At 47.3% G+C, this 27,957-nt stretch overlaps 1 protein-coding gene across 1 annotated transcript in view; it reads right to left on the bottom strand.

Moving 5' to 3' along the window:
* Nucleotides 1–27,468, bottom strand: part of LOC144935476 (A disintegrin and metalloproteinase with thrombospondin motifs 7-like) — a 98,373-nt gene extending 70,905 nt beyond the window's left edge. The window contains exons 1-11 of the mRNA XM_078862170.1: nt 27,238–27,468; nt 26,335–26,684; nt 25,567–25,792; nt 25,265–25,461; nt 24,622–24,705; nt 23,778–23,905; nt 23,118–23,267; nt 5,812–5,955; nt 4,504–4,651; nt 2,341–2,433; nt 3–148 (exon numbers count right to left, since the gene is read on the bottom strand). Coding sequence (XP_078718296.1) covers nt 3–148; nt 2,341–2,433; nt 4,504–4,651; nt 5,812–5,955; nt 23,118–23,267; nt 23,778–23,905; nt 24,622–24,705; nt 25,265–25,461; nt 25,567–25,792; nt 26,335–26,684; nt 27,238–27,385 — 1,814 coding nt within the window. The 5' untranslated portion in view covers nt 27,386–27,468. The remainder of the gene's footprint in view (nt 1–2; nt 149–2,340; nt 2,434–4,503; nt 4,652–5,811; nt 5,956–23,117; nt 23,268–23,777; nt 23,906–24,621; nt 24,706–25,264; nt 25,462–25,566; nt 25,793–26,334; nt 26,685–27,237) is intronic.
* Nucleotides 27,469–27,957: the final 489 nt, after the last annotated feature.

Genomic DNA, 27,957 nt, shown 5'->3' with positions numbered 1-27,957 from the left:
ACGTGGGGTTGTTGCACTGGCGGAGAGCTGACTGCACGCCCACGCCACATGTGCGCGTGCAGTGCGACCACGAGCTCCACGCTCCCCAGTCGCCGTTTATGGAGCCCGAGCGTTGAGCCACGGTCACGCACTCGCCATGGAAGCACCACTGGGCCAACGCAGGAACGAACGAATGCGCACGTGCATGCACACGCGCGCACACACACGCAGGAACACACGCATGGCAATACATTTTAATACGTAGGCTTATGAATGGCAATACGTGATTGCACACAACCATATGCACCAGTGTCGAGGCCAGGCAAGGTAAACAAAATATGAATGTGAAGCAAAAAGGGGTCGTGGCCCTTTTTTGAAAGCTGTACTTAGAGCATTAAAGCACACAGGGCTTAATTTCTCATGGGATATTTTACAGTGCCTCCCAACAACAACCAAGCTACCCTGACAGAAATCTGGCTGCAGACAGTTCTTGCTGAAATGAAATTCTGAATTTACACATGCCTTGGAAATTATATCCATGGTTTATTATTGATATGCAATTCACGCACAAATACATTAAAACATGTTGTTTTGTTGGTCCTCGGTGACAATTATGGGACATTTTTCTGAACGTTGAAGATTTTGTATAGATTATCCAAATAATCCAGAGCAATAGGAATTACTGATGTTTTTCATCGAGTTTTGTCAGACTAAATACAAGTTAGTTTAACACGTAGGATTTCACAACCAATATTATCCATAATACAGGTTTTCACGTGAATATTTATGCGATCTAACCCAAAAACCTCTATTATGGATAATTATTATTATGGATAAATACAAGTTGTCTGAGATGTTAATTAGAACTACAGAAGTGTACCCAAAAGCAACGGTTTGATTTTGAGCTTAGCACCTACGAGAGTGGAACCACAACAATTGTATTAATCTTCCCCGACATACAAACTTAATAGACACTGACGTGAGCTTTGTTTCACCCATCTAATCCACCACTTCTAATCCACGAGGCACCATCAATAATTACATCCTGTGTTCATATGACCTTTCTAAGCAAAGTCAAACTTCTAAGTAAAGTTTCTGTCAATTAAAATTGTCCCTCATTGCCAAAATTTAAATGTGAGTCTTTGAAAAAAATACAGCATAAGATGCTGCTATCAAGGCCAACGCCATGAAACGAAGTGTTAATTCAGAACTCTTGCAGAACAGTTATCCCCTCATGTATTAGAAGATCACCCACAGAAAGAGACACTGTAGAACAACAGGACTTGGATAATGTACAGAGTGCTTCAAAAAAATGTGTTGACAATGATGGCAAACAAGTGGAGACTCTTTGACTTTTTGAAAATATTAACATGACATTTGTTATCATGTCACAGTGTATTATTGTCCGTTCTTTTTTTTATTCAAAACGATAGTCCCATACAAATGTTAACATGTTTTTGAAACACCCTGTATAATTCAGTGTGATGCATGCGAATATGTTGATCGGCAGATGTGATCAGGACCAGTGGCGGGGGGATTATTTATTTAAGCTTTATTTAACCAGGTAAAAAAAATCATCGAGGTTAAAAACCTCTTTTGCGAGGGGGGACCTGGAAAGAAGTTAGTCATGTGATTTGCTTGGACTGAGATTACGACGCATAGCGAGTCTTACTGGGTGCTGCAGTGGTTAGAATGTGTGGCTCACGTGAGTTTGTGAGTTCATGTGCCAGCCAGGGGTTTGACTCAGCTCTCCATTCCACGGGGTTGCTAAAACGCGTACTACATTGTGGGAAGTCAATATAGGTTGTCTTATCGGAGGTTTTCCAGCGGGAACAAGTTTGGGTGAGGGGCTCTGTTCATAGTACTCCGATGTGTTTTCAGGTTCTACCGGGTGTTGTTTGGCATGACGTCTGATATTTTGCTCCCAAAGTTTTTTTTCTGTGTAACAAGTTGAAACAAGGGTTACAACTTGAAATTCCACTGGACAGCTATCCAGCACAACCAAAAAAAAACCTACAAAGGAGCTCTACTCGTTTTTGGAGGAAACCATGTTGGATATGACTTGCATTACAAAATAAGGGCATTTGTGCACGACCCCGCAAGGGCTGACACCCCTGAGATTGGGGAAAATGTGAAATATGGCAAGAAAAATATCTCACAATACTATAAGAGACGAACACTACATTTGAATGCATTGTCTTGAGCAGTGTGTTAGTACACAACTGACAAAAATTGGGACTTTTAATGTTCCGGGAAGACCTGCAGATTTTCCACGATATCTACCTCATGAAGAGGACGATCCAGGAAAAACAAGGACAGGTGGCCACGGTAATCTCCACAGCGCGATGGGCATCATCCTACCTTATCCTCGCCACACTTGGTCCCCTCGACTGCAGCGTCCATCTTGGAGTGACACGTCGATCCCACGGTGCACCACAGCGTGCGACACACGTCCTGCTCGCGCACAAGGAGGTTTATTTTGGTTTTCATTTTTACTACCTTCCTTCAACCAGTCAGTGCCCTCAAGCTCTCGACGTCGAGCGGTGGTGGAGAACGATGTGGGACAATGGCAACGTCCCCACCGAGAGCCTCGCCGCCAACCCCGGCACAGAGACCGCTGGAGTAGGAGCTGCCAAGGAAGGCAACGGTCCGCTTCGAGCCGCGCGTGGACGTCGCACAGCAGGGCGCCCCGCCGGTCACACCGGCGGAGGATAGAGGAGCGGCCACGGCCGTCGAAGCCAAACGGTGGAACGCGTCATCCGGCAATGCCCGCTGGCGACGTCTCGTAATGTTCACGGCGTCCCTCCCGTAGCCCTCGACTGGCTCACTTCAACATCAACACATAACGCTTGATATATAATTATATTCATCAGGCGCCTTTCATCGAGGATCCCAAAGCACTGGATAAGACACAGCAGCGGACGCTCAGCATGATGATAACTCGTGAAACTAAAAACTAAGAAATGGCTAAATTATTCAAGTCGAAGCGAATTAATGTTTTAAGACGAGCTTTCAAACTTACTCTGATGTATGAAAGAAAAAAAAAATACAAGGACAAGACACAGCAGCTTCAGCATGACGATAACTCGTGAAACTGAAAACTAAGAAATGGGGGAATGATTCAAGTTGAAGTGTATTAACGTGTTTTAAGACAAGCTTTTAAACGTACTCTGACATTTGAAAGAGAAAAACACAAGGAAATCGTGAATTGCATTTGTGCAATGCTTTTTTTGTATTTTACCAGGTAAGGCCCACTGAGCTATATAGCTTTTTTTCAGAAGCGACCTGGCAACAAATGATTGCTCAGCGAAGTGGCTTGTCACGTTGAAATTTATAGCAGCCAAATATTCTAAAAGCATGTTTCTAAATGTGGAGAGAAAAACCAGAGGACCCGGAGAAAAATCCACACGACCACGGGGAGAGAGACACCGCAAATTCCACAAACACAGGTGTCAGGGTCGGGATCGAACCCACGACCTCCTGTACACCGGGCAAGGTAGTTAACATCTTGCCACTGTGGCACCCTTGCCTTTTCTGCAAATTGGGTTTTGTTTTTTTAAAGCTAAATATGTATAAGTAGAAATGACCGTATTTTTTTGTTGTTCAATGTGTCTTTCTTCATAGTTGAAACACCGATTGGCACGGTTGGCTAAGTACGGTGTGAAAGAAGTTCAACAACATACAACATAGATAAGTTGAGGCAAAATTCAAACAACTACGTAAACAAATAAATGAAGCCTGCAAATGCTTTTCATTTTTCTTTCCCTGTACAAAAAAACTGGTGAGAGTAATTAGTGATAAAAAAGGGCATTGTATGGGATGAAAAACATATACATTTGCATTTCCATGTCATATTCATTAAGGTTCCGTAAAACGAGTAGAAAAAAATATGCTAAATACTATGCCAGTGGTGTGAAAATGAACACTTCGTAATGTTCAGGGAATTGTGTGGTTTTCCTATTCTGCTGCAACTCGGAGGCAGGATTGGCAGGTCACACTGATCTCTTGTTGTTAGATGGTGATGAGAAACTCAATTGCAGTTGCAGCAGAATGCCAGTTCAAGTCACTAAAGACAGTAACAAAACACTCAACACATTCGTCAATAACACTCTGGCCTTAAAAGGAAAAATATATATCACTGGCGATGAATGGCCCTTTTTCATTAAAAATAAACGAATACAAAAAGTATGTTGTGAACCTAACAACCTCCTGCATATATAATTTTAAAAACATGTTCTCATGAGTTAGGATGCTCTCTGGGAGTCTAAGTCGATATACATTTAATGAATGATGGTCTCTGGTGAATTGTCACGAATCAGGATCGTGATTAAATTAAGTACGAATGTATCATCTAATTTCTATGGGTTATCTTTGAATTGACTATTGCATTCTCTTGTTTCATTATCTGGCTTATATGTAACATAGGCATTTCATTTGCATAAATCAGAAGTAATTGATTATCACTTTGTAACAGTGTGATAACCATGACACCACTAAAATCTGTGGTCGAAATCAGCAACTCACGTCCACTCCATCGCAGAAGCGTGAGTCCGGCCCATACTGCAGCCGGCACTGCTGGTTGACATCGTAGAGGCTCCCGGGAGGCAGGGATGGCACGGACAAGTCATGAGGCTTTGCTGGGCCATCATCCAGGCAGAATCCCCAGCCTCGGCTGGGCATCATAACAGAGTTTAATGTCACGAGATTTGGGGCAAAGGATTTCTGCACTGAACAAAGCCATCATTTTACGTTTATAACCGAGGCAAGTGTGGAACGTTGCTGCTAATGTGCTGCAGATTTTTTTTATTAAACATTTTTGGAATATTTAAAAACTTATTTCGTGATTGTGCAAAGCCAGTCTTGAATGTAACATGGCCTCTTATTGTTGCTTTCTGGCCTGTAAAACATAATATTTTTTTGGATGGATTGTGGTGAAAGTGATGTTGGCCACGTCAGAGATTATTAACGATGAGACACAACGTATATGGTATGCACTGCACTCTGTGGCATGGGTGGTGGCAGTGGCACATTATGATTCCCTTTCATTACACATTAAAATATTGCACAGAAATATTAATGAGCAAATTTGACTTGCGCTGCTCTCATACCATTCCCAAATGGGGTTAAACGGTTTAATATGAATTGCAGTGAAGACTGTAGCCACGTTTTTTAAACGTTATTTAAACATGTCTACCGCTAATACTTTGTCTACAGCCTCACTAATATTGCCAATCGTAGATGATCACCTTATATCTAATACTAATAACAATGCCAATTATTTACCCAGTAATGTCTCAAGATGTTTTGTTTTTGTTTTCAGGAAGGTCCTGCATTGGAATGTCTGACCAATACTAGTTATGTGTGTGTGGAATGTCAGAGGAAATCTTAGCGTCTAGAGAAAACCCACGTCTACGAGGCGACACTCAGCACTCGCATCGCCCAGCCACCCCACAGAAACCATGCCTACAACGCCTGCTAGTCACCCATCCAAGGTACTAACCAGGCATAAACCGGCTTAGCTTCTGCGACCCACAAAGTTGGGCCACATTAAAGGTGATGTGTCCATATTGGTTGGGTGACTTAACAGGCAGAGTGCTGTAGAATTCACAGCAGTGGCCTACCACGCCCCAAGATGCCAACAATGTCATTCTTGAGACAATTCAACTTATTTTAAGTTCGCATCTCTCTATGTGTTGATAGCTGTCTAAACCAGCGAGAGACGGTGCCGTCCCTCGCTGGCTTTCCGTGGCTTTGTGTTTTGCGATCGACTCGCGGCCCCACCGGTGCACACATGTGTGATCGATCACGGCCATGGCTCCGTGCTACGCTCACTCAAGGAAACGGGTGATGTACTCCTTGCTGCAGCGCGACCACGTCAGGGGGCTGGTGTCGTACAGTAACTGCGGGGACATGATAAATGGCCGCTTGCCCACCGGCTCGCAGTCGTTGCCCTGCCCGTCGTGCTGAATCCCAAAGCTGCGGATGAAAATCATACGATGCGATTAGTAGGTTCTACATATTCTGGATATGTTCCTTATTTTTTTTTACCAATAATCCAAGATCATCTGAAAATGTGTATATGTATAAATATTTTCTTTCACACCATATGTAGCCAACCATGCTAATATAGACCTCAACCAAAATTGGGTATATATATGTAAATGATGATCCGAATTTGTTTTAGTTAGTTTCAAATTTATCGTAAAGAATTACATTACCAAAAGTGGGGCAATGCGACATCGGTGATGTCACTTTTGTGAGCGTGAGGACAGGTGAAAGGATTACACGGTGCAAAATTATCTGAAGACCCTAAAAAATATCTCAAATCACTCTAAAAAATATATGAAAATCCTAAATCTAAAACGTTTAAATCCAAAACTCATCCAGGGTACATAACCCAATGCCTTTAAAATTTCCAGAAGCTTGTTTTTGTTGTAACCGCTGCCCCACCTACTCAGAACCAGGAATGTCTCTTGAGCGTTACACATTGCTATTAAAACATGCCTATCCCCGTGTCTATTTATATGGCCTTAAAAACGTCTTCCATCTCTGACTCTATAGCACATGTTATGTATGATGTGCCGATGTACTGTATCTTATATATAGACTGTCTCATCAATCTGTAACCCAGCTGATGCTTTTGACATCCTCTGGGGCAGTTCTGTAAAAAACGGATATTTTAAATGACGAAACGAATGGCTGTATTAGAAAATCAATAAACGGTTCAGAGATTCAAAAGAGCATCATGATTATATTTGTAGTTAATTTAATCGAATTGAATGTTGTTAAAACTTGTCACATGCCCACAGCATGGGGCAATTGCTTTGCATCCTACCATCACGTAGATCTCAGTCACTCACACCTGGTGTCATGACATCCCGTTGCTGTAATAGAGGTGGCCTTTGCGAATCCATGAAAATTCCAATTATCTCCGATAAACAAGCTCGAATTGTATTTAAAGTTGTATTTTCACTACGTGTATGTCATGTATTATTATCCCTTTGTTTACTGATCTCCATCAACCCACAATGAGCAGTGTGGTGAAGTAGGGGGAAAAAACCCACCATGATCAACTTGGCATGGGCAGGCATTCATTAAGTTGTCAATCTACTGCTGCATGAAGGCCCCCCTCCGTGTGTCAATCATGGTTGTCTGTCCATACCTCACCATGCTGGTCATTACGGGTTGGTGAAACGATTGGGGAGTACCAGGACCCGTTCAGATATTTAACGCCACTAATGTTAGCTGTGGCTGGGAATCCAACTTCGGGCTGCCAAGTTCATGTGCACGCATAAGTCCACCCTGTAGCAGGTGTGCAGTATATTATTTCTAAGCTCTGGTGAAATTTATCTGAGAAGACAAATCAAAACAAGGATGGCGAACATGATTTGTGAAGTAGGGAACTTTGCTTTGAGCCCATGAGATGACTTGATCTGAAGGGATGTTCCTGTGTTAGCTTTGATGAATAGCTAATTACTTATATAATGCCCTGAGCAGATAACTTCTTAACATATAACTTCTGTAAAAAAAACATTAACGAGGATGATTTTAAGCTTTCGTGACTGCATGGATTACTCTTTGGTTCTTTCGGTAAAGTCACGTAGAAATAAAATAAAATAAATAATAGAATACGACGTTTCGATTGCAACACAAGCAACCATCATCAGGTGTGAATGAATGCAAGCTTTGAGAGAGACACACATATAGAGAGAGAGAGACAACAAAGACACGGAGAGAGACGCATACACAGAGAGACACAGAGAGAGAGAGAGACAAACACAGAGAGAGAGACACACATCACACATGGGGGAGAGACACATAGAGAGACATACACGCAGAGAGAGACACACAGAGCTCTGTGTTTGTCTCTCTGTGTATGTTTCTCTCTCTCTCTGTGTGTCTCTCTGTTTATGCGTCTCTTTCTGTGTATGTTTGCAATCGAAACGTCGTATTCTATTATTTATTTTATTTTATTTCTACGTGACTTTACCGAAAGAACCAAAGAGAGTATTAACAAGGATATGTAATACTACTCGCTGGGAATGTGTTTTAGTCATGCTCCACAGTATTTTTGGGCTCTATATATTTGTTTTCCTTTCATAGACATGTGCGCTGCTTTTCCTTTCTTTCTTCCTAGCGTTGTTCCCGCTGTGGCACAGGGTCCGCTTTTCGGCATTGTCTTCTCCATTTGGCTCGGTCCAGGGCATCTTCGGGGGATGTGTTGACCGTCTTCATGTCTTCCTTTATTCGATCCATCCATCGCTTCTTCGGACGTCCGCGTGGGCGGCGGCCCTCTGGCTCAATACGTATGGCAGTTTTGGCCACTGATGACTCTTCACTTCGCATGACATGGCCGTACCACCGAAGCCTTGCCTCAAGCATCTTGTCCGCAATGAGGGCCACACCAAGTCGCTTCCGAACGTCTTCGTTCATGACACAATCCCATCGAGTCAGCGCTGCTTTTCCAATTTAAATAAACCCTCCACTACATTTACAAGACACTCAACACAATAAAGTCACGCAATCAACTTAATCTAACAGTAATTTGTCAATCTATTGCTGGAATAAGGGCATCCCCATGCCACGTCAGTCATGGGGATTGGTTTTACCATACTTCACCACGGTTGGTTTGTAGAGGTCGGAGGAGAGGCATCAACAAAGCCCGGGTCAGAAATAATTCGCCACTAACATTGACCGTGGCCGGGACTCGAACACGGCTCGCTGGATGCATCGTGCAGTGCGTGAACCACTGCCACAGTGCTCCACCACAAACTCGACACAACGAAGGGGGATCATTCAGTGTGTGCCTATCTTTAAAGCGCAAGAGTCAAATATGCATTTTAGTATGCGATTACACCTAGCAGCTGTGAAGCTCATTAAAAAGGGAAGGAAAAAAAACATCCCACTAGTCAAGGTGGTTCATCCAACTGTGAGAGTACATTATGGACCGAGAAATATGACGCAAAACATGTCCCACGTCCTGAGTGGATCCTATTAAATAAAATCACTGCTGTGAAATGACAATTAGAAGTGATATTTGAGAATTCGCACTATAATCTGATTAAGTCCAATGTGTATTCCATTTAAAAATACCACTCTACACAGAAATCCGCTTAAGTCTGGATTCTTTCAATTGGTGGCCTTTGATTATCTTAAGGTCCTGTACTTGTACTTACACTGCACATATCTTTACAATACTTCTAATTTTGGTACCTGTGTTCACAAAAGCCTTCTTTAATCTCCCAATCCTTTGGCATGGTTCATCAAAAGTTCGCGTTTGGCTACTTTTCCATGTGCGGTGGGAATACTCCCTCGCAGCTACTTCACAAATTCCTCTCCATAAATGCACGGTAATCAAATCACGTATGTCATTCTTAATCTCACAAGTCTTCATTCAGATGGGTGCAATCCAATCATTAAGTATACAACAAAAATCCTCCTTTTTATAAGCACTGATTTGATTGGCACGTCTTCCCACTCCCTCAACACTGCCGTGTTACATTCACGGTTGAAATCGCCATACCTAATCTGCTCCGCTTATGATCAGTCAAGTTGACGTAATTCCGTAATGTGAAAATAATGAGCATACATATTCTCTACCAAGAAATTGTTCAGCTCTCACTCACGACACACTTTAATTTTTTGAATTAAATTTATCGGTTCACATAATTACGACATTTGACCTCACAAATAAAATTTATTATTTGTAATATTTCTTTGACTATTTTGCTTTGCAAGAGGAAATGCTTATTTTGTGACGAAATAAATTAGATTTAACTCATTATTTGTATATTGTATTGAGTTAAAGGCTCGATGTAAAATGAGTTGCGCGAGTTTGGCTTCCACCCTATTTTGATCCACCATCCCTGCCAGACCCATACCACAATCACAAACTCTCAATCCGAGCAACCTTTTACCATTATAACCTCTTGAAGCTCCTTTGAGTCAGTATGACTCAGAAACTAATCCTAGCGGTCCGCGTAACCGGGGTTACGCGGACCGCTAGGGGTAGTCAGGTTGTTTATAAATGTATGATGTAAAACTATTTCTGTCATTTCATGCATACACCCTGAGAACGACTGTTTAAAGTTGAATCTTGATTTGAAGCTTTTGTGACTGCAGGAATTCATATTCTTGGTTCTTTCGGTAAAGTCACGTAGATAGAAAACAAAAAATCTACATTAAAAGCAAAAAACCCACGACGTTTCGATCGCAACACAAGCGGTCTTCTTCAGTTGGAAAGAAAAGAGGGCCAACCTCCAGATGTAGCTGCTTATAAGGGCTCCAGAGTGAGTGGGCGGGGGAAATGGCTGCGAGAGGGACAGGGGGAGAGAGAGGGGGTGGGGCAGAGATAGGGGGGGAGGAGAGAGGGATAGAGATGGGAGGAGGGAGGGATTGCACCTCGTTACACCTATAGTGTGGTAAAACACGCGGTGCACACTGTTGGCCGAGGGCAACCGAGGGCAGGCAGGTGCGCGTGTGCAACGTGAGGTTGCACGAGCAAACCACCTCATTAAGGGGAGAATCGGGTGCAGAAGGGGTCGGCCCGGGTTGCACGCTGACACCGGAGGTGTTGCCAGGGAGACGTGCGATAAGGGGTGATTGATGGCCTGACAGGCGCCAGCCTGTCTGGCCCTAAATAGATACAAGGGAGGAGCTGGATAATTGGGAGGAGGATATAAGGAGGCGCGTGAGAGCGGAGTGGGAGTTCGGGTTGCTGGGACCAAGGTGAAGACATCTCGCCGCTGCCGCTCAAGCCAGGGACGGACCTCAACCCTCGTGAGTCGCCGGGCAGGTGGTGGTTGATCCCCCCACCTGGATCGGATGAGTGAGCGGGTCTGAGGGTACGTAGGCGAGGGCAGTGGCGCAGAGTGAGGGAAGCTGTGTGCAAGCCTCTGTGTGAGCGCTGCTGTGTGCAAGCCTCTGTGTGAGCGCTGCTGTGTGCGAGCCTCTGTGTGAGCGCTGCTGTGTGCAAGCCCTGTGTGAGCGCTGCTGGGTGCAAGCCTCTGTGTGAGCGCTGCTGTGTGTGAGCTCTGTGTGAGCGCTGCTGTGTGCAAGCCCCTGTGTGAGCGCTGCTGTGTGCGAGCCTCTGTGTGAGCACTGCTGTGTGCAAGCCCTGTGTGAGCGCTGCTGGGTGCAAGCCTCTGGGTGAGCGCTGCTGTGTGCAAGCCCTGTGTGAGCGCTGCTGTGTGCAAGCCTTTGTATGAGCGCTGCTGAGTGCAAGCCTCTGTGTGAGCGCTGCTGTGTGCAAGCCTCTGTGTGAGATCTGCTGTGTGTGAGCTCTGTGTGAGCGCTGCTGTGTGCAAGCCTCTGGGTGAGCGCTGCTGTGTGCAAGCCCTGTGTGAGCGCTGCTGTGTGCAAGCCTCTGTATGAGCGCTGCTGAGTGCAAGCCTCTGTGTGAGCGCTGCTGTGTACAAGCCTCTGTGTGAGCGCTGCTGTGGGCGAGCCTCTGTGTGAGCGCTGCTGTGTGCAAGCTCTGTGTGAGTGCTGCTGAGTGCGGAGCTACCGAGAGCGGGAGCTGCCCTGTGCGGAGCCTCGAGTGCGGAGCTGCTGAGAGCGAGAGCTGTTGTCTGTGTGCGGAGCTGTGAGTGCGGAGCTGCTGAGAGGAAGAGCTGCCGCAGGCAGGTTAGCGAGGTGTAAAGTAGATAGGGGAAGTTAGTTAACAAAAGTGGCCGTATAGATAGAAACAGAAGTGCCTACAATGGGTGCAAGAATAGAGTAATAAAGTGTAAGCAGGTGACCTATAACAACGTGTCCGACTGAGTGATTTTACAAGACACTACACACCCAGCAGAAAATGGGGGGGGGGGAATGGGCAGAGACAGGGGGAGAGAGAGGGGGTGGAGCAAAGATAGGGGGGAGGGGTAGAGACGGGAAGGGGGGATGAGACAGGGGAAGAGAGAGGTGGTGGGGTAGAGATGGGAGGAGGGAGGGATTGCACCTCGGTACACCTGTAGTGTGGTAAAACACTCGGTGCGCACTGGAAGAGGTACGTGGATGACACATTTGTAATAAAGGACTCTCTCTCAGATGTCGATCTCCGTTGTCCTTTATTGGGTTCGTAGAATCTCGATACCACGGCGTCCTCGCTCAGGCCCACGTCCCTCCCGACGATCTCTCCACAGCCACTCGGCTGCTCCGATATGCAGTCTCCCTGCTGCTCCGTTAGGCAGTCTCCCTGCTGCTCCACCTTGCAGCCACACCGCTGCTCCGCTCTCTAGCTTCACTGCTGCCCCGTACACAGCTAGCCTCCCACAGCCGCTAGCTCTCTGCGTCTGACACCGATGGCTGACGGTGTCGACGTCTTCCACCGCGTGGCGACCGCGCCACTCTCTCCGTCCTGCCCAGCGTGGCCTCCTCCTGTTTCACTCTGTCTCAACTCCCGTTTCCCCTTCCGGTTCTCCCCCTAAATCCTCTCTCCCACGTGACTCTAACTCCACCCACTCCCCACGTGACCCAGACTCCGCCCCCCCTCAATCCTTGCTCGCATTACACGACCCCCCCCCCTAATGAAACCGCAGCCGTCACCGGCTGCAATAAATATAATAAATTAATGCGAGCAACATTGTAACCATCTGGCATCACTGGACAATGGAGAATATAACAACGATAACAAGAACAACAAGAACAAGAACAATCAACGAAAGGAAAGGGATTTGGAACGCGTGCGGGTCGCCGGCCCGTCACGAACGGGCGGCGGTCTCCCCACAGACCGAGAACGCGACAGGGTTTTAAGATCGACGGGAGTAGAACCGCCCGCCGCTGTTGGAGGCCCGTCAACGCCAAGGTCCCGTCCCCCAGAGAGACCCAAGTCCGGGGTCTCTGGCAACCGTGTCTGTGGTGGGGTTGGAGGGGCAGTGGGGTCAAGTGGCCCCGTCGCCGTGGTAGGCCCACCCAGAGCAGGATTCGCCACATCCGCCTGCGTCACGGCTGGTTCGTCTGTAGAAGGCACGACAGGCGTGCTGGCAGAGTCAACAGGCAAGGGCAGAGGTGCGATGGGTGCAACAGACACCGGCAAGGCAACATCAGGGGATGACGCATCCGTCCGCGGGGCCACGTAGGGCTTCAACCTAGACGTATGAACGTACCAGTGCCGCGATCCGAACCGAACCCGTGCGGATTGCGGGTGTGGGACTTCAATAAGCTTAACCGGCCCCTGCCATGGTTTGTGAAGCTTAGGGGAGGTCCCCGGCCGCACCTGCGGGCAGTGCAGCCATGCCATGTCCCCCACTCGCCAGGGGCATGTACCGGTCGAGCGCCGGGCGCAACGCTCGTTTCGCGCCTGAGTCTTGGCAGTAGCCAATCGGGCCCTTTCCTGTGCCTCGGCGACGCGTCGAAGTGTCCTGAATGTATTCGGGGAGAGGTTTAACAGGACCCTTCGTCCCCGTACCCAGCTGTACTTCCACCGGCGGCACATTCTCGCGGCCGTACATTAGAAAAAATGGAGAATACCCTGTGGACGCATGAGGCGTCATCCGATACGTGGAGAGTACCCCAGGTATATGCAAGTCCCAATCAGCTTGTTTCTCGTCAACCGTGTGACATAGCATGGCCGACAGCGTCCGATAAAGCCGTTCCACCATGCCATCCGTCTGCGGGTGGTAAGGAGACGTACGAACCTTCTTGGTTCCCAGAGCAGCGCACACTTCCGCCAACAATTTGGAAGAAAAATTTCGCCCCTGATCCGTGAGTAGCCTATCCGGCGCCCCTTTGTCCAGCACATATCCAAATAGGAAGGCGTCCGTGATAGACGCCGCCGACTGGTCGGGTAAGGGCCAAGCCATCGGCCAACGGGAAAGATATTCCACCCCGACCAGCAAATATTTATTACCCCTAGCGGATGGTGGGAAGGGTCCAAAAATATCCAGCGCCACCAACTCGTTAATTCTAGACACCTGTATAGACTGCACCGGCGGCGCTGAAAAGTGCCGGGGGCCGCATTCAAGCCCATCGGAAGGCAATTACACTGAAACAGTCCCTGCGGCGTACGGAAAGCCGTCTTTTCCCTCGAGGACTCGTCGAGGGGAAGCTGCCAGAATCCCGAAGAGAGATCCAGCGTTGAAAAAAACTTCGCTCCAGACAAGGCATCGAGGGAATCATCCATACGTGGCAGGGGGTACGCGTCTGCGACGGACACCTTGTTCAATTTTCGAAAATCGACACAAAATCGCAGTTTCCCATCCTTCTTCTTCACAAGGACTACCGGCGCGCCCCATGGACTGTTAGACGGGGATATTATATCAGCGGCCAGCATGTCCTCCACTGCACCGCAGACCTGATCCCGCTCCGTCGGACTCAACCGATGAGAGTTCAACCGAATCGGAGCGGCATCCCCCGTATCAATGTGGTGGGAAAGCAGGGAGGTGTGTCCCAAGTCAAAATCATCCGAGCTGAACACGTCGGAATAACTTAGCAACAGCGCGCGAAGCGCGGACCGTTGTTCTCTGGTCAGGGATGAATTCTCCCCGCATAACTCGGCAACCCAACGGTCATCCTGCCCCGTAGGCCCCGAAACCCCCCCTACCTTGTCCCGGCGGGCCCGGTTGTCATGGGCCGTGAACGCGGTCGTGGCGTGAGTCAAAACCGTTCCAGCCAGGACACTGACATTCTCCGCACTCCCATTTAGCACCTGTAAGAACGGGGGCTGGCCCGGCCGGACAATCGTTTGTGCCCCAACCAGCACCGAGCCGCCCGTTATAGCCGTGGACGGCGATAACAGAACCCCCGCCGCTCCCTCAACGCCAGGTACTGGCTTCCGATATCTCAACGGGATAATCATCTGCGAACCAGGTAGAATGTCAACAGATACTTCGGACAGCACCTGCACCTGGCAAATAGGGGCAGGCCGGCCCCATGGCAACGGTAGGAACGAAATTTGATGCCCCCCTGGTAATAGAATGCAATTTTGATCAACCCTTATTTGAATGGGCACTTTCGCCAGGAAATCAGTCCCCAACAAACAGGGTACCGTGAGGGACCTAGAGATCAAAACGGTCCCTGAAGCCGACACCCCCCCAATCGATATGTTGGCGTCCACCTGGCCCACAATGCCCATACTTCCCCCGTTCGCCGCTATGCATGAATCATAAACCGCTCGCACTCTCCCTGGCGGAATGCCCAAAAGATGGAAAATGACATCCGATATAATGGTCGCGGACGCACCGGAGTCCACCAAAATACGCACCTCGACCCCCTGAATAGAACCCGGTACCGTGGACGACCCCGTAGTGGCCGCAACTACCCTCCGTGCCAATCGGCGCCATTGCGTCAGCGAGCGACATGGGTCAATCGGAGGCACCTCGTTGTTAACGACACACGGACCGCGCAGCGATGGTGATGCATGAGGTGACAGGCCTTGCCGGGTGTCTGATGCGCACTGACTTGCCTGTCCTGGCTGGTCTTTTCGCGCGACGTCCGTGGTCGAGGCCTCCTGCTGGGGCGGCCCCGGGATGCGAGCCCAACAGTCCCTGGCGAAGTGGCCCTTACGGCCGCAGCGGAAACACTCCACGTCGTTCCGGCGCGCGGCACCCCCTCTGTCCCGACGCTCCCGCGCCAGCAGGCCGGACCTCGGCCCCGTTCCCCCCCGAGCAGGCCACTGGGCGGAGGCGGCCGTCAACTCCTGCGGACCCTTGTCATCAGGAACGTAGACCGCCTTCTTAGGATCCCACCCCGTAGCACCGCCTTCAACGATGGGGCCCCCCATCCAAGCTGACACCTGCTTCCAGCGTCGGAGATTAAATTGAGCGTCCAAACACTTAGCCGCAGCACGGGACGTCAATTTATCATGGCTGCACACCGGCATGGGGATCCCCAGGTCTCTAGACAATTCCAGCATCTTGCCCAACACAAGGGGCTTCAACAAATCCGGCTCCGTCTCGGGGTATGCTGCCATCGCCAGTTCCAGAACTGCACCTCTGAAAGCCACCGGCGATTCATCAGGCGCCCGTTGGCGCTGAACAAATCTACGATGGGCATCGTCCGGAGGCTCGTACGCACCCGCCATTTCCTCGAAGACACCCTGCAGCGTCTTCTTCTTGTCGGCCTTGATGGAGCGGAAGAACCGGACGGACTCGTCGTCGAGAAGTGTTGGTAAGACTTTCAGGGCCTCCGCGTTTGTCCATTTGGCGGAGCGTACGGCCGCTTGAAAACGGCAGGCGAATGCGCTCCAATCGCCGCCGATGGAGAATTCTTTGACCGTTGTTAAATGACGGCTGCGGGTTCTTGCTCCGCCGTCCTCCGCCGATGGTGACTCACGCGGCAGCGACAAGATGGCATCACTCCGCAACGTGTGCAAGATGGCGGCTTCCCGCGGCGGAGGGCGCAAGATGGCGGCTTCCCGCCGTTCCTCCTCGGCCACGCCCAAGATGGCGTCTTCGTGCCGCGTGGTCGAGAGGGTTGATGGCGACGGCAAGGCCCCGGCCCGTTGTTCCCCGCCGGGCCTCCCCGAAGTCGTCGCTGGCGTCACAAGGTCACACAACTGCGCCAACACCGTCTTCAGCGCCTGCAGTTGCGCCGCCACCTGTCGCCATCCGTCCTCAACGTCCAGTCGCGCGGATGGGCCCACCGAGGCGGCCACGTCCTGCACGCCCGGACCCCCGCTCGTCCCCGCGCCGCTTTCCTCCTCCATTGTCGGTAGCGCCACCGCTGGAGGGAGGTCGTCGTTAGAAGATGCTGCAGAAGATGGTGCAGGGAAGGTCTTCCTCCTGAGCTGTTTTGACATGCCGTTTCACTTCTGACACCAATGTAATAAAGGACTCTCTCTCAGATGTCGATCTCCATTGTCCTTTATTGGGTTCGTAGAATCTCGTTACCACGGCGTCATCGCTCAGGCCCACGTCCCTCCCGACGATCTCTCCACAGCCACTCGGCTGCTCCGATATGCAGTCTCCCTGCTGCTCCGTTAGGCAGTCTCCCTGCTGCTCCACCTTGCAGCCACACCGCTGCTCCGCTCTCTAGCTTCACTGCTGCCCCGTACACAGCTAGCCTCCCACAGCCGCTAGTTCTCTGCGTCTGACACCGATGGCTGACGGTGTCGACGTCTTCCACCGCGTGGCGACCGCGCCACTCTCTCTGTCCTGCCCAGCGTGGCCTCCTCCTGTTTCACTCTGTCTCAACTCCCTTTTCCCCTTCCGGTTCTCCCCCTAAATCCTCTCTCCCACGTGACCCTAACTCCACACACTCCCCACGTGACCCAGACTCCGCCCCCCCTCAATCCTTGCTCGCATTACACATTTGTCATCTGGCCACATGGCCGACCGGCTCTGAAACAATTTCTCAACCACATCAATTCCATTCACCCAGCAATCAGAAAAGGATGGCATGCTACCCTATTTGGATGTCTTAATCAAAAGGAGACCAGATGGCTCAATGAGCCACTCTGTCTACAGGAAAGTAACCCATACTGACGCCTACCTAAAACCTGATTCCCACCACCATCCATCCCAGAAGAATTCCCTCATCAAAACGCTACACCATAGAGCTCAATGTTTCTCCGACCATGAACACCTGACCAGTGAACTCAAACATGTACACCGGGCTCTCAAAGTGAATGGATACTCTGACTACACAATCTGCAAAGCCATCAACCCAAACGTGAGGAAGGAATCATCTGAAGATCCAATCAAAACTGTCACCTTACCTTACATAGCAGGGATAACAAAAAGATTTCCAAAATATTTAACAAACACAATATCCAGGTCCGATTTAACACAGTGCACAAAATTCGTGACCTGATCCCATCTGTGAAGGACAAGATTTCTGACATGCAATATCCCGGCGTCTACAAGCTAAGCTGTACCTGCGGCAGTAGTTACATTGGGGCAACCAAACGACGTCTCGGACCGTGTTCATGAACAAAAGGCAGATCTGAAACACGGCAGGACCAATACTTCTGCCGTAGCTGATCATTACTTGAATGTGGCTGGCTCACATGAAATTGATTTCTCTAAGACGATGGTACTTTTCAAGCCGACTGGCTATCAACAAAGATTCGATCACGAAGCCATCCATATATGCGGACACAATTTCAACCGAGACGACGGTTTTAAACTCAGCAATCATTGGAAAGATGTCATCAACCACTTTGGGTCATGATTTGAATTTGTGTTTCCTTGTCAACCTCTACCATCAGCAGTCCCTCTTGCAGCAGGTGTATCACCATTCCTCCCCCCCATTGTCTGATGGGTGTACGAAGGTGCAATCCCTCCCTCCTCCCATCTCTACCCCACCCCATCTCTCTCCCCCTGTCTAAATGCCCCCTCTCCCATCTCTACCCCTCCACCCTATCTCTGCCCCACCCCCTCTCTCTCCCCCTGTCCCTTTCGCAGCAGGTGTATCACCATTCCTCCCCCCCCCCCCCATTGTCTGATGGGTATAACGAGGTGCAATCCCTACCTCCTCCCGTCTCTACCTCTATCTCTTCGCCCCTCCCCCCTATATGTGCCCCACCCCCTCTCTCTCCCCCTGTCTCTCGCGCAGCCCTTTTTCCCCGCCCACTCCCTCTGGAGCCCGTATAAGCAGCTACATCTGAGGTTTGCCCTCTTTTCTTTCCATCTGAAGAAGACCGCTTGTTTTGCGATCGAAACGTCGTGGCTTTTTTGCTTTTAATTTAGATTTTTTGTTTTCTATCTACGTGACTTTACCGAAAGAACCAAGAATATGTATGAAATTAAATCATACATGAGAGTCATTGGTGAATAATCATGTATGATTCTGACAGAATAAAGTAACTATGATAACATAAAAAAAAACATATGGTAACCTAGAACAATAAAAAAAATACATTTCTAAACTCATTGATCGTAAACAATGTGGTTTTCAAAAATAACCAGCGAGCACGAATAAATGTTTTTGCATTTGCTTGCAGTTGTCAGCCAGTTAAGATACCTCACAAAATGGACATTTGGTAAAAATTTTCACGTTCATTATTCATACATGTATTTCTCAGAACCATGTTGGGTCAGGCAAGGGGGTACTCGGTTGAAATAAAATTCAACAAGAGGTACAGTCACCCTCCTGGTCGCAATACCTCATCCTAACCTTGCCCCAAGCAATGTTTGGACACTGAACTCTATTCCCTTGTCTAATTAGCTGTTTTGATCTTTTATTATTTATCTCCCGTGAGTAATTTAAACACATTATATTCTGTAATAATCCCAAGGTAATTATGTAGGCAAAGCACTGCTCACTGACGATGTCATGATGTATTCAAGGTTCCTGAATTGGTTTTAACCGCTACGTATATTTGTGACCCACATAATGGACCTTTGTTAAAATAATTCTCATTAAATAAGGAGAAATGGTCCAACAGAGAGTGGTCATTGAAAATAAAAATCCATTTCTATCTTTGACCCCGATGATGAAGACAAGGGAATTCGTTGTTGTGAAATATTGATGCATTAATTATATTTAAGCACAGGCTGCCGATGTTTTTCTTGTGGTCATTCTTCAACCTTGATATAATCTCATGCACAAGAGCTTTAATTTTTGCCGACCATGTTCTACTATTGTCCAATTTGGCTTGAGTCACAATTACATCCTATTCTTGAGTATCGCAATATATTCAGGAGCTAAATTCCAATGATGAGATCTGCTGGCCATGAGAGGGCTTGAGGAGAGAGTTCGTGTACTTTTGCTATTCCTCTTTGCTATTCAAGGAGCGCAGACTACAGTGGTTTATTGTACAGTCCATAGTTTAGGTTGCATGGCCAGACACACGACTGTGTGAAGGAGATGTGCGCAGTGGCCTGTTGATATTTTGATGTCGTTCATGGTCACACCAGTGTCTTCGAGAAATGTCAAAGCCAGGAGGTACGATGATTGGGTTCCAAACTAGGTGTTCATTCTGGATGTCCACGTTGTTCCAATCTGTTCACTAGCCTTCTAACAGATCTGGATGAGATTCCGGGATGGTGACAGCACGATCCCAGAACAACGTTCCTTACCACCGACTCGGGACCTGAGTTGGCAGTAAGGGACGTTGTTGAGGTCAAGCTCTTTCTTGTAGCGGTATTGTGTCTGTAGATTCACAGATGTGGGAAACCACGCACACGTGGGAAGGCAGCCAGAACCGGTGAACAACAAATTATAAGCCTCGATTTAAAGCTTTCGTGACTGCAGGGATTCATCTTCTTGGTTCTTTCGGTAAAGTCACGTAGAAGGGAAGTAATAAAATAATAAAAATAAAACAATAAAATAATTCTCACGACGTTTCGGCCACAACGCAAGCAGCCGTCCTCAGGTGAAGACCAGGTCTGTCGGGGAGACAGCGTCTGAAGTCTGTCTCCCCGACAGACCTGGTCTTCACCTGAGGGCGGCTGCTTGCGTTGTGGCCGAAACGTCGTGAGAATTATGTTATTATGTTAAATGTTTATTATTTTATTATTTCCCTTCTACGTGACTTTACCGAAAGAACCAAGAAGAGAAATTATAAGCCTTGTGGACCTGAATTGTGACGTTTTGCCAACTCCGTCAATGAGTCATTATACACGTGGGAGGAAAACAGCCGCACCTGGAGAAAACCCCACACATGTGAGGGGGGGGGGAACACTCTGTCCCCATACAGATGCAACTAGATGGATATTAGTCAACTTGCCATACTGCCATCTCCTGGCAAGCCAGGATATGGTGATCTCAAAACCTACGGGAAGGGAGTTTCATGAAATGTGTGTGATCCACCAACCATTGCCTCCCTGGTGCTGGGTAACAGGGGTGCACAGGCCACTGCCACCACTCGCAAACACAGATATGTTTTTATTGTAGTCAGAAAGGCAGGGAAGGATGCGTTAATAATTACAGAATGGCGTAATTATGGGTCATTTTCTAATCTGGAAAAGTGGGTTAAAGGCACCGGAGTGATAATGGCATCTTGTTGAATGAAATGTCACGTCATATAAGATGATAAAATAATTGCATTTATTTCTTGAGGAGATGGCTCATTGACAGCACATGAACTAACACTGCTCATCAGTCCTCTATATTTGTGGCATCCATGGTTGCATAGATAAATATCTTTTATTTAAAACTAGGTTAGAGCCCATTGAAATAATTTAATGGAAGGTAAACCGGTCATGTCCCCCCTCTTCCTTCACCAATCCATACTGAACGACATGGTGAAGTAGGTTAAACACCCCCCCCCCCCCCATGACTGTCACAGCACAGGGAGGCCGACATTCAGCAATGGATTGACACAGCTGAAAATTATTACGAAGCCATTGATAATAGAAGAAGAATTGTTAAGGAATGCTTAGAATTCAATTAATGCATTTTAGAATAAAAACAAGATCAAATGTAACGTGAAACAAAATGCAAAGAAGTGTAAACAAAACAATTCAGCGTCCATGAAATATTAATGAATTAAGCAAATAATGAAATAATAAAATGTTGACGATTATATATTTTACATGTAAACAAGTGATATAAATTTAAGGTAATTAGTAATGACAATGTAAATCACGGCGATATAAAATCCTAAATCAATATTTATAAGGTAGAAATAAAAATGTGCTTTTATAATGATTAAATGAAGGAATATTAGAAACGTATTGTATTGTCTAAGTATGGAATTCAGCGGCCTTTTAAAGGACTAGTTATTGAATGAAAGGCCGATTCAATATTTGTTCTAAATGTGGGAACCATTATAAAACAAATAAAAACACGCATATTCTGTCTTAATTTCAGCAAATTAACAGGAGAAATTAGAGGCATGCCATATGTTCAACGGGTTTAAATTTGTTAAGTTTAGTAAACAGGGTATGAATAGATTTGCATGGCGGGATGCGTGCATGGAATTACAACTTGAGACAGGAACATCATTCGCTACCATAATGAGCCAAGAATGTCAGTGTGTCCCTAGAGTGATGTCACTCCACGTCGGTCAGCCCCCCTCATTAATAATCATGAGCAGGTGATGTCACTCCGCATGTAGCACCCCCCCCTCATTAATAATAATTTGCAGGTGACGTCACTCCACATGGGGGGGCGAGGCGCCTCCTCACGTGAAACACACGTCAGACTTATTGCTCCCACAGGTTAAGGCGTAGCTTATTTTTTTGGAACAAGAAAGCTGCGCCTACAGCGTCAACTTACAACCCTCACTACAAAGGCAGAACCCTCACGTCACGCGATCTCTGTAACGCTATTGAGACATAGAAGTAAAAAGGACGTCATGATGAACAAGGGATTATAACCTTTAAATGAAATAGGTCTGTGTCACCACGGCCTTACAAATTGCACACGCATTGATGCAATGAATATCACATCGCGGTCTGCTTTTCGCTTGCAAATTTCAGATTTACTGCAATACACCCGTCCTTGGACGGGCAAAAGGCTAGTGATTAGAGAATGTTCTCCAATTGATGACATCGTACAAACTGTTAAGAAAAGAAAGCGGGATTCGGCAAGACACATCGCGACCACAGATGAAGGACAATGGTTCAAGAATAATCGTGGAGTGACAGCCAAGAAATGGAACATGTCCGGGAGGACGTACATCAGGGGGAGAGAGAGCGATAAAATCAGCTCGTGTGCAGGTGCTGGGTGGATTGTCACATCCACTCATGCTGCAAACCTATTGCAGGCACCGAAGCAGACATTATTTTTGAGCGTGTCACATGACAACAAACATTGTAAATGGACACGCTACACGAATTAATATCAGAGTTTTTGTGAAATCATTAAGCTAATAGACCAGGGGTTGGCAAATGCGGCTCCGGAGCAGCATGTGTTTCTTTTCAGGACCGCTTAGTGGTATTATTTATTAAGGACCGTCTTGTATGCACGTGCATCGCGGCTCTTGAAATATTGAGTGTTTTACGGAATAAAAAAAAAAGGTTATTTTGGTTGCCGACCCCTGTAATAAACTATATACAATTAAAGTTTTTTTTGTAGTGTTATTAGTATTATGAGCATTTTATAGTAATTAGGATCTGTATTGAAGCTAATATAGTATTTTCCACATCCATATCTGTTTTAATGCATATCGAGCCCATTGAGCTTACTGGGGCCCTAAGATTTCGCCTATGCCTCGCTCCAGCCACTGATTATAGCAGAGGATCGCGAGAGATGGCAGTGTCACGCAGAGGACCTTCATCCACCAGCTCATGATACTGATGATGTTGAAATAAGGTACGCTTGGTTACCTGTGCCCCATCTCATGAGCCACGGTGAAGGCCAGAGGGAGACCTGTGTCCTCGTTGATGTTGCAGCTGCGGTGCGGCTGGCACATGCCCGACACGTGGGACAGTCCCAGGGTCTCGCACGGCCGATTCATCCCAACGCACAGGTCCTTTCTACAGCAGCAGCAGCAGCAGCGTTCATTCGTGCATCATTAGTTGTTCATTAGTTTCCCACCTCACAGTGCAAAACCACATGGAACAACACCCATTTCTTGTGAGAGTCAAAGATGTAAAAATATATTATTGTCATCTCAACTATGCTCTACAAATGCGTCTGCAGGTTAAATCGATATAATTGGGACCGTTGCTTAAACAAAAAAAAACATAATATACCAGGCATGTGGCCGGTATGATTTTTGACACAAAAGGGTAAAAACTTTTGTCTTCCACTTCATCAAGCTGTGCACCAATTGTGCTGTAGCAAATCAATGTAGTCATGTAATTTGTCTTAGATTATGTGCAAAAAGAACATTATCCTAAAGAATACATGCTGAAATGTACTATTACCAAAAGTTCCCAGAGATAAAAAGTAAAACTAAGTAAAGAGTTTAATCCCATTGGGGGTTTTCTTTTTTGGCCAATGTCAAGCGCCGAGAGGTTATGCGGAGCATGCGTGTTGAATACCGAGTCACAAGCACTGCGATGTCGTGCCGAGTTGCGTTGGACTCTTCCTCCCTGGAGTTGAGGCTCTTCTGCCACTTACAGAAGCTGGCCAGAGTCTTGTCAGCATGGTGCACGATCTTTAAACCTTCCTGCGGGAAGGAACAGTGTTGCACGCAAATGTGATCGCTGGAAGATATCATAAAAACACAAGACCATGTTTGAACCGCATCGCCCGGGTTTGCAGCTGCTTCATCAAAGCTGCTGTTGTGGTGAAAAGCTTGAGATTGCTTGCCCACATTAGTGGGCACTCAATAAAACGTCGCTCGAATCTATGCGTCAACATAAATGGACATGTAAAAGCTTACCATTATTTCTTTGTTTTGAAAATGTGCCATTCCTTAAAAGGTTATGTATTAACAGAACTCCATTCTGTTTTCTCCATAAATAAAAGTATCTTTTGTCTATCAGCCTATTGATTTACTTTCCAGACCAATGTCAATGAGTGCTTGTTTAAGCCATCAACTATTGTACAATTTCAACCCTCTGAGTCTTATTAGCAGCCAGACTTTAATACATTTTTGCTGGGTTATCATATGCTCTTGGCAAGAGTATTCCAAATATTGAATTTTTCTTGTTGACCTTTTCAGAAATAAATCAGCGTTAGTTAATAAAAGTATTATTTTGCCTGTGGTTCTCTACAGCCATGGCCGTGCACTTCCACACATTTGTTTTATTCTTTCCATTTAAATTTTCCCAGTCGTGACTAATCCTTTGTCAGCTGCCAATAAATAAAAAGAAAATTCTCAGCAGTTACAGAAAAGTGTGCTCAGATGACGGTGACATTATAATCCTTATTTCAACTTACTTGGTCTTCTTCCAAAATGATAAGTCGGACCAGAACAATGTTTATTGGGTTCCCAATGCTCGCATCGTGATATAATCCAGACACCTGCAAGCATGAAACAGCGATAACAAAAAAGATTCGTGAGAATAAATTGTCATGCAACGATGAACACACTATTTGATGACACTGCCACAGCAGTGGTGCTCAAGCACAATTTAAAAAATCAACTCATTCGTCAATATTATTTTTCCCATTTAAGGTTAGAGTGTTTAATGTGTTGAGATTAATGATAAACAATTGGTCATTATATTGGCTTAATAAAGTCAAAATTTACCGAATGTTTTCATCAATACTGGAACAAGCACAATAAACGCAGCTGAGTTAAACAATGAGCCACACATTCACATTTTGTGTCTTTTCTCAGATTACTAAAAACTGTCAACATCTATTAATCTATACTGACAGGGCTATGAAAAGGTCAGGTATTCCACACCTGTAAATTATTTGCAACAGTAATAAGGCAAGAACAGACTATTTGTACATCACTTCTGTACTCGATGGTAATCAGACGCTTCAGTCTTAAGATTACAAACGATGCTTGATCAATGGTTTATCAATGGCCTCATCCTCCTTACCCACCCGGTAACCTTGTTTTCCACCGTACCATATTTATGATGGAAAAGATGTAATTTTCTATGTTGTCCCTTCCATGGTACTGCACCATCTTGGGATCCACCACCACCAATGTCTCCACCCAGCGCTCCGTGCTTGTGGACCTCGGGGCGATTCTCCGACGAGGCCCGTGCCTCCGCTGCCACCTCTCCCGCTGCCTTTCCACATTCTGCGCGTGCCGTGGGGCATCTGAAATGCACGCGTTTGCCAACCTCTGAATCTACAACCAAATGGGCACGATTGTCGCTGAGCCTTGTACCGGCCCTTACAGAGCTCCTCGTTCTCAAGCCTTACCCGTCACGCCACACGACGCTCCCTTTGTCGAGGTGGAATTTCCAGGAATCGCCGCGCCTGAAGGTGAAGGGTGCACGAGGGCATGACGTTTGGAGATGACGTGATGGCCACTTGCCGGGTCACGCTTGTAGACTACGTGTGGTTGTGGAGATCCCTCTGTTCTGACGACACCACGGACTGGTTCTATAAAGTAGTGCTCTCCATGGGAGAAAGAAAGAACCCCAGTCTGGAGAGGGCAAATATTTGAAGATGAGAAAAGTATTTTTAGATTTTATTCTTCTTCTTCATTTTCTGTGAGTTGTATGCGAGATAGTGGAATGTTTATACAACTTTTACGAATCGGTTAAAGTCGAGTCTTTCACTTGCGATACATTAAATCATGCGTGAGAATCTATTACTTCGAATTTAGGCAAATTATATAAAAGAAGTCTGTCAATGTTGCATTTGGCTCATGGAGCAAACAGACCTGTAAAAACAGGACAGAAATAAAGATGGTAGAAGCGAGACCAAAAACAAAGTGTTTCTTGAAATGAATCGCGACCCCAAATTTTGACAATTCATGGAATCGATTTTGGTGGGGGAGGCAAGAGTGGAGGGAGTGGGGTTGGCAGGTAGGTAGGTGAAGGGATAAACCATTACATGCCTAATTTCCTACGCAATGTCTTGTTTTACGTTCATCAAGTCAACTTCACATTGGGCCACGCCGGTGGCTTTTCATATTTAGGGGTGAAATAAAAACAACAAAACAAGTTGTGTCGAGAAGCATACCAAACTATTACATGTGCTGACAGCAACAGCTCCTCGGACAGCCGCTCCCTCCAGGATGTCTCCAGTGTGGTGGCACGTGTTTCTGGAGCCCTGTCGGTGGGTCTTACCCTGCTGTCGCTCCAGCACGTACCCGGCCGACAACAAGCCACTGTTGAGTGTCACGTTCAAGTGTAGCTGCCTGCCATCGTGCTCGAATACGTAGTGCAACGAGGCGTCCGCTGGCACCTGCCACCGACCAGGTTGATGGAGGGGCTCGTGGTAAAGCAGGTCGTGCGACAAGAAGCGCGACGAAGCATCGACTCGCGCGGGGTACACCACTTGGAAGTCTTGTAGACTTCTTAAGAAACTTTCTGGCAGCATCACACACAACAACAATAAGATCGACAACAACAGCAATGTAACACACACACACGCGTATGCCTGAAGTCAAGAGCCTGTCGCCGTGGTTGATATTGCAGCAGGCGATGATAAAAAAAAAAGGTTACTTATTTGCAGACATTAGTCTTTCTCCCACCTGACAACCACCGAAGTGCCTCTCTCTTGCTTGCTTTTGCTCATTCACATGACTTCGTTTGGAATGTACTCACTCAGCAGTCACAACTTGACCTATTTATACACAACGGAACATTTATTTTCTCGCTTCCTACACTGTTATGCAAGTTTCATTTTGTAATCCTTCCAAGTTTTGCTGCTGCGGCTGCCGTAAGGAATATTTCGTGACGTTCATTCCTTTAATGGCACCAAACAAAAAAACAAGCACTTCCCCCGGCAACAAACAAGAAATGCGCACGGCAGTCAGCAATGCATTTCAATAAACTCGAATGTATACAATATATGGTTTTGGTACGCAAACACATCTTATAAATGCATCGTTTTTAAGAGAGCACTTTAGCGACGACACACCTTGGCGTTGGTCTGGGAATGTAAATTCTCCGAGCGCCGCGCACCACGTGAGGAGGCAAATCAGCAACAGCAGCGGTGGCAGCAGCGGTGGCCGCGCGCGCACGCAGCTGTGCCCCTTGGGCTCGTGGCACCCCCAGCTCCCCTGCATGGCACGCGGCGGCGGCGGAAACTTGCAGGACACCCCCTGACACCGTCAGGCCAACGTGGCAGGGACTGCCCCTTCGCCCCATGTACGAGGTTCACGCAGGGAAGGACGGCGGAGAGGTGGGTGGGTGGTGGGGGTTCAAGCTGCCTGCAAGAAAACAAAAATCCAATAACGACACAAAGAAGGGAAGCAAGAGGTCCGCGTTTGTCAGTGGTCCTTTCCCATGGCGGGGAGTACAGTTGAGTTGGTGCGAGTGTACACACGCGCTGGTTGTGCTGCTTTAGCAGGAGGGAGGAGGCGTGCTCGTACGAGTGGGGTTGGGGTGCAAGCTAGTTGGGAGGGGAGTTTGGATTTATGTCCAGGGTTCCTCTTGCATTGGGGCCCCCAGTGGGATGGATTCATGTTTCAGTCCAGAGCATATGTGAGCCCTTCCCCCCCACGCCTCCTCCAGCCACACTCCCCTTTCGTTCCCCTTCTCTCACCCACCCACTCACCCGCCAACCCACCCATGACTATTCCAAGTGGAATCCATGTGCTGCAGCAACAGCAGCGACAGTGGTGTGCCATGGCGCAAT

Source organism: Lampetra fluviatilis, chromosome 13 (assembly GCF_964198595.1).
Source record: "Lampetra fluviatilis chromosome 13, kcLamFluv1.1, whole genome shotgun sequence".
In the NCBI taxonomy this organism is placed as follows: Eukaryota; Metazoa; Chordata; class Hyperoartia; order Petromyzontiformes; family Petromyzontidae; genus Lampetra; species Lampetra fluviatilis.
The sequence above is the reverse complement of the archived record's forward strand: the minus strand, read 5'-3'. Positions and strand labels throughout refer to the sequence as shown.